This window comes from Scyliorhinus torazame, chromosome 2, assembly GCF_047496885.1.
Source record: "Scyliorhinus torazame isolate Kashiwa2021f chromosome 2, sScyTor2.1, whole genome shotgun sequence".
Taxonomy (NCBI): Eukaryota; Metazoa; Chordata; class Chondrichthyes; order Carcharhiniformes; family Scyliorhinidae; genus Scyliorhinus; species Scyliorhinus torazame.
Genome location: NC_092708.1, coordinates 263,698,823 through 263,706,271, shown reverse-complemented (window position 1 = coordinate 263,706,271; position 7,449 = coordinate 263,698,823). Strand labels below are relative to the sequence as shown.

Genomic DNA, 7,449 nt, shown 5'->3' with positions numbered 1-7,449 from the left:
TGTACCAATCAAAACCTCCCAAGTCATTGTACCACCAACGATTGGGGACAACCATTCTTTATATATCTAAACCTTCTATAATCTTGTTCACCTCTACTAGTTATCCTCTCAGTATCCTTTGCTCCAAGAACAATCCCATTTTCTCTAACCAGAGTTTGTAGCTGACCCCCCCCCCCCCCCTTTCATGAACTATTTTAAACAGTCTCATTTGCACTTTATCAAGGATCTTTGCACCCTTCCTAATGTGAAGGGACCAGAGCTGAACGCAATATGTAGTTGTTGACAAACGTGAACTTTGTAATAATAATCTTTATTAGTGTCACAAGTAGGCTTACATTAACACTGCAATTAAGTTACCGTGAAAAGCCCCTTCGTTTATGGTTCTTCCTGACTTGCAAAGGTCAGGAACACTTCAAATTAATTGATCAAACGGGTCACGGTAATTTTGCAAATAAAGGGCCTACTCATTTTATAGCCAAACTGATCAATGCGCCATCTAGTTTACGCCTTGCAGACCAGGAAGGTGATTTTTTTTGTAGAATGAACTGAAAACACCAACACTGAATACCATAGGAATTCACCGAAGCACGGTAGCAGTGATTAGCACAGTTGCTTCACAGCTCGAGGGTCCCAGGTTCGATTCCCGGCTTGGGTCACTGTCTGTGCGGAGTCTGCACGTTTCCGGGTGCTCCGGTTTCCTCCCACAGGTTCAAAGATGTGCAGGTTAGGTGGATTAGCCAAGATAAATTGCCCTTTGTGACCAAAAAAGGTTAGGTGGGGTTACTGGCTAAGTGGGATAGGTTCGAAGTGTGGGCTTAAGTGGAGTGCTCTTTCCAAGGGCCAGTGCAGACTCGATGGCCGAATGGCCTCCTTCGGTACTGTAAATTCTATGATTGTATGATTCTATGAATAACACTTGTGAGATTACAGCATCAACCTTTCTGACAAAGTAAGTAAAATTCCCGATATGCAAGACCCATGTTTACAGCTGGTGACCAGCTTTCCTCCGCATTTTACTGACTTGGTGACAACCTAACAATAACCAAATTGAAATGAAGTTAATAATTTGCCGTGCAGGAATACGAATTGAAGACCCGTCTGCTGCTAATCCAATATTTATGGGACTATATTTTCCTTACAGGGCGAATACTGCCTATATATCAGGCAGTATTCGGGAACCGGGAAACCATAACCACAGAGTACAAAGGGACCAATTTGATCAGGGTGTAAATTAAAACCGAGGATTGAACATTTGTTCAAACTTTTCAGAAGATGGTGATGGGGAGGTTATTTCAGTCCCGGCGCCCTTTCTATCGGCGAGCAGATTTCATTCTTTGCTTGCGAGAGGGTCCCCTGACGTTATACCAATCTTGCTCATTTTGTACACAATGATATCTTTGCCCTCTATCCGGTCAACTACCTGACAGCTAAAGTACTGAGGTAAGAGATTGTCGTGGAAAGAGGGCGAACCATTTGACTTTCGTAATTCCGAAGATAGGTAAATGGTAGCCCCTTGCCTGGCGAGATAGCGCAATGTCTCCACTAGTGCCGGGTAGCTAACGGAACTATACACAATATCCGAACCTAATATGAAATCGTAGGCATACGGGAAATGTGTGTGGCTTTCCCCCCATATCAGGGGATGGACTTTGATGCGATGTCGGCAGGCAGCGGGGATGTTGATGGAGACATTGTTTTCGATTTGCTTCAAGATGTTCGGCTTATCTGTTATGGTTACATATCCACCTAGAGAGAGAAAAGGAAACCCGCTTACAATTTGGTTTGTTCAAGCACCGTCCCTCCCTTGTGATCTTGTGACTCCAGCAAAACGAACAGCTGTCACGGACTAATGCCCACAGAGTGCCAGGCAGTATTGTGCCATGTTATGCTCGCTTGATGGAATCGGCAACTGCTCAGCCCAGGACCGCAACAAACTTCAGAGAGTCGGGAACACAGCCCAGTCCATCACACAAACCTGCCTCCCATCTATTGACTCCATCCGCACCTCCCGCTGCCACGGAAAGTGGGCAGCATAATTAAAGACCCCCTCCCCCCCCCCACCCAGTTTACTCACTCTTCCAACTTCTTCCATTGGGCAGCAGATACAAAAGTCTGAGAACACGCAGGAACAGACTCAAAAACAGCTTCTTCCCCACTGTTACCAGACTCCCAAACGACCCTCTTATGGACTGACCTGATTAACACGACACCCTGTATGCTTCGCCCGATGCCGGTGCCTGCATATTCACATTGTGGACCTTGTGTTGCCCTATTATGTATTTTCTTTTCATGCACTTAATGATCTGTTGAGCTGCTCGCATAAAAACAGTCACTATTTCAAAGACTGGCTCATTTGGGTGAGGGGGGCGGGTCACCAGGTGTCGATGCCTTGCACACCGGTGGATGTGTGTAACTTGAATGTGTACAGAAATAGGCTACATGCGCACCCCACCCTCTCCCCACCCCCCGCAACAGCTTCCTCCCATTCAATAAGATCATGGCTGTAACGCTACCTCAATTTCACCCTCCCATCCTTATCCTTTTATTCCCTTATGGACACAAACATCTGTCCACCACAAAGTCTCGTAAATATTCGTCGATGGAATATAGTCCACTAGCTAGACACCCTCTACCTGGCGCAAAACAGTCCCTTAGCATTTAGAACCATAGAGCCCCTACAGTGCAGGGAGACCATTTGGCCAATTGAGCCTGCACCAACCCTCTGAAAGAAACCCCTATTCCACCCCCTGGATCTGGGAAACCTTCACTTCACCACCCTCTACGCCACTCACTGCAATCCCCACCGAGGCAACATACTGTGGTCCCATCAGAGTTCTTTGTGCTTGCACTCTCCTAGAATTGTAACGCCCAATCCTTCTTATCAATGACACCAGCAACACACCAATTGGGAAAGATGATTTTGCTCAACTCAAGTTAGTTGTACCACAGTACACAGTGGTTAGCACTGTTGCTTCACAGTGCCAAGGACCAATGTTCGATTCCCGGCTTGGGTCACTGTCTGTGCGGAGTCTGTATGTTCTTCCCGTGTCTACGTGGGTTTCCTCCAGGTGCTCCGGTTTGCACCCACAAGTCCCGAAAGAGATGCTTTTTAGGTGAATTGGGCATTCTGAATTCTCCCTCAGTGTACCCGAACAGGCGCTGGGGTGTGGCGACTAGGGGCTTTTCACAGTCACTTCATTGCATAGAAGCCTACTTGTGACACTAATAAAGATTATTATTATTATAGGGGCAATGCAGAATTATGTGCGCACGTTTCAGAAACATCAGATTAATTTGCAGATAAATACAAAGCACAGATTAAACATTGATATCTGGTGTGACATTCATATAATCGGTGTAACATCCTTACTATGGTTCATTACAGCAGTTCCTTTTGCGATGGCAATTAGCAGGTGATGAATGCTGGCATAGCCAGCGACGCTCATGTCCAACAAAAGTATTTAAAAAAATTTCTATTTCATCTCTGTGATCAACAAAACGCTCATTAGATCTACTCTTAATCAATCTATTACCCAATCGTACCCATGGTTGCCTTGTTTACCTCTGTAAACTGATGGTTGCTTGTGTAAGTTAAATATAAACTTCTGGAGATGTTCAGAAGGTCAGGCAACATCGGCAGAGAGAACATTTCAGGTCAGAGACCATTCGTCTGAAGGTCATAGATATGAAAAGCGAAGTATTTGCCGATGCTGCCATGATCTGTTGAGTATTTCCAGCATTAACTGTTTTCATTTCAGATTTTCAGCATCTGCAGTATTTATAGAATCAACAAAAATTTTGATTTATAGAATCATAGAATGCCGGAAATGCAGAAGGAGGCCATCGACTCTCTGAAAGAGCAGGCAAACTAGGCCGATTCCCCGCCCTATCCCCTTAATCCCGTAACCCCAACTGCCCTGCACGTCTTTGGACACAATGGAACAATTTAGCGTGGACATTCCACCTAACCTGCACATCTTTGGACTGTGGGAGGAACCGGAGAATCCGGAGGAACCCAGACAGACATGGGGAGAACATACAGACTCTGCACAGTCACCCAAGGTTGGGTCCCTGGCGCTGTGAGGCAGTAGCGCTAACCACTGTGCCAACGAGCCACCTTATCATTTACTTGTGTCCACCTGAAGTGCCTTCGGATGTTTTAGGAGTTACTGCATTATTTACATGCAATCTGTAGTTGTGGCCTATATTTTGGGTCATATTTTGGCTGCATGTTGCATTAACAGTATCTAGGACAAAATGGTACTCAGCTCGCTGATGTTTTTACCTCATTTCCAAAATGTATGGATGCATGCCACGTAACTTCTCAGAACTTAGTTTCAGTTTATAGCTGATCACAGGAAACCAATGTAATATTTGCCTTTATTTACTGTCAGACTCAATTGGTGTCCAACCGATTGGTGGATTGCTGATTGGCTGAATTTATTTTTTGCGAAACAGCGAGTGTTTCATGTCCGATTTGAACATTGCAAGGTGAAACACAGAAATATGAGATGAATGAAGAGGTAATCTAAATTGGATCATATTGGCAGAGGGAGACAGCGTTATCATATTATTGCTGGCCATGGGGAGGACAGGCAAATATCTGGGAGAGGCATGTTAGTTGGAAGGCTTATACGACTAATCATGTACATTTTGGGACGAAAAATACAAATAGGCAGCAAGGAAGGAAGTGGAACAATGGTATTGGTACTGGACGGGTCGTCCAGGGACGTTGGGTATTCTTCGGGGGACTCGGGTTGGAATCGGCAGATGGTGCAAGTTAAATTCAATTTTTAAAAATCTGGAGTGAAGAGCATAATGGTGGCCATGAAACCAGTGTTGTAAAAACCCATCTGATACTCTAATGGGAAGTAAATCTGTCACCCATTACAATGTGAGTGACTCTTAATTGCCGTCTGAAATGGCCGAAAAAGCCACTCAGGTCAAAGGCAATTAGTAATCATAGAATTTACAGTGCCGAAGGAGGCCATTGGGACCATCGAGTCTGCACCGGCCCTTGCAAAGAGCAGCCCACTTAAACCCACGCCTCCACCCTATCCCCGCAACCCAGTAACCCCACCTAACACTTTTTGGACACTAATGGCAATTTATCACGGCCAATCCACCTAACCTGCACATCTTTGGACTGTGGGAGGAAACCCGGGAGAAACCCATGCAGACACGGCAAGAACGTGCAGATTCCACACAGACAGTGATCCAAGCCAGGATCCTGGAACTGTGAAGCGACTGTGCTATCGCGCTGCCCATGATGGGAAATTAATGTCTACCACACTGCCAGCCCATTAGAAAAAGCTACCCTCATGCATGTTTACTAACGGCAAGGGTGATTTATCAACACTGCTGTGCCACGTGGTGTCATTATTGTTCATACTTGTTTCTGATATCAACAAAATAATGCGGTTAAGAATTTTCCCCTCACTTACCTAATAAGGTTGCTAAAATCCCTACGATTCCCGTTCCCGACCCCAGCTCAATCACTTTCTTCCCAGTAAAATTGATCTTCTCCTTCTCAAAGTACCGGCAGAGGGCAACCCCCTAAAATATGGTGAGAGAGAAAAAAACTGATTCAGACTGAGACGCTTGCCGCTAATCTCGGTGTAAACAGTTCTCCACAGAGATGGCGATTGTGACCGGCGGCCGGTGAGAAACACTGACTCGCTTCCCCGTGGGTTCACACGAACTCCGCTCTCTGCCGGTGAAAGACCTCCCAGAAGCACGACAGTGAACAAAGAAACGATCTAACCGACATCATCACCGCCGCTCCCTGCCCGCAATGACTAGCTGTCCTGCCAATTTCATGATACAACTATTGGCTCATCAATAACTCCATATGAAGGTGCAGCAGTACTTACGTTGCAGGATGTGAAAGAACTGAGAGAGCCCCATTTGCACTCATGGCCTATACTGCGTTAAGCACCCTCATGAATAGCAGCCGAAGATCTCTCTTTAAACTAGGCGCAATGTGAGGTCAATGCCTTCCTCTGTGGACTCTTCAGTCCATTCCGGTTAGGCTGGCGAAGGGGGTTATGGATCAGTCCAAGTTAGTATGAGATAGGGGAGTGTAAAACACCCTATCGAGATCAGTGAGTACAGATAAATTCGCGAGCTTCACGCAGCCCTCATCTCTTACTAAAAACAAGCTTTGAGGCCACAAAATGCAGTATTCCGCGGCAAGTGTATGAGAGAAGTGCACGGCCCAGTTAGATACATGACGAACTGTGGACAAGGAGTGCCAGATCGTTGATATAATCCCGACACCCAGGTTATTGTTTCAGAAAGAAAGAACATTTAAAACTCACTGCAACTAAAACAGAAACATTGTAAAAGAGGCTGCGATTTTCTGGCAATTACTTAAACTGTGACAGACCGGGTTTGCCTATGTTCCGTTAATCCACTTGACTTACAGCTTCCCACACATAAGCAGAAAACCCCAGGTTAGCATTGATGAATCGAGCGATTTTTAAACTGTATCTGCAGAATTCGTATTTATTCTCATGTATGATGATATCCGGCACGCAAATCCCTTTCTTTGGGGGGTCCTCTTCGGAACGCTCCAGCATCCTGACTGAAGTCATCCTGTTTAATATTCCTCTGGAGTTATTCTGGCGAATCCTGCGAGAGCTTCAGCGGATTCACTCCAGCAGCAGGAGTGCAGCGGGGTGAACATTTCCGCAAACAATAGATTTTGCATTTATGTAGCGCCGCCCCAGACCTTGAAACTCCCCGAATGTCCTCGCAGCCAATAAAATGCAGGCACTCCTGTTGTGCAGGCCCACTCAACTATCAATGTTGCAAACAGCAAGTATCCTGAAACGAGAATGGGATACCTGCTAATTTAGGGTGTTTAACTGGTGTCGATTGAAAAAAAGAATGTTGGTTCAGACCTCGAGCTATCTCTCCTCCAAATAGTCGCATTAATTATTCTGTATTCATCGAAACTATAGTGGAACTATAAGAAACTCAGCAGCTTCAAACTGCAGCAATCCCTTACCAAATTCAGAATTATTTGTTTGGTCCTGCAGGTATGTCATCTGATATCAAGAAACGGCTGAATGGACTGAATATTGCAAAGTCTATGGATCCTGACAACATTCTGGCAATAGTAGAGAAGTCTTGTGCTCCAGAACTTGTCACGCCCTTAGCCAAGCTGCTCTAGTACAGCGATAACACTGGCATTTAACCAGCAATGTGGAAAATTACCCATGTGTGTCCTGTGCAGAAAAGCAGGACAAATAACACCTGGTCCATAAGTCTGTTCTCCATTATCAGTAAAGCGATGGAAGGGGTCATTAACAGTGATATCAAGCAGCACTTCCTTAATAATAACCTGTTCACTGATGCTAAGTTTTGTTCAAGGTCACTGAGCTCCAGACCTCATTACAACCTTGGTTCAAACATGGAGAAAAGAAATGAGCTCCAGAGGTGAGC

At 45.3% G+C, this 7,449-nt stretch overlaps 1 protein-coding gene across 1 annotated transcript; it reads right to left on the bottom strand.

Annotated features, from left to right (window-relative positions):
* Positions 1 to 291: 291 nt before the first annotated feature.
* LOC140398186 (EEF1A lysine methyltransferase 3-like) lies at positions 292 to 6,636 on the bottom strand. The gene is made up of 3 exons (XM_072486539.1): positions 6,426 to 6,636; positions 5,445 to 5,556; positions 292 to 1,746 (listed from the first exon to the last, which is right to left on the bottom strand). The coding sequence occupies exons 1-3, from the start codon at positions 6,594 to 6,596 to the stop codon at positions 1,328 to 1,330; spliced, it is 702 nt and encodes a 233-aa protein (XP_072342640.1). The 5' UTR covers positions 6,597 to 6,636; the 3' UTR covers positions 292 to 1,327.
* Positions 6,637 to 7,449: the final 813 nt, after the last annotated feature.

Bases quoted from the DNA above. Each gene is read 5' to 3' on its own strand.
- LOC140398186 (XM_072486539.1), bottom strand. From the start codon at position 6,596: ATGACTTCAGTCAGGATGCTGGAGCGTTCCGAAGAGGACCCCCCAAAG. The intron at 5,557-6,425 runs GTAAGTCAAGTG...ACCATATTTTAG, and splicing joins CTGCTTATGTGTGGGAAGCT to GGGGTTGCCCTCTGCCGGTA. The intron at 1,747-5,444 runs GTAAGTGAGGGG...TTCTCTCTCTAG, and splicing joins GATTTTAGCAACCTTATTAG to GTGGATATGTAACCATAACA.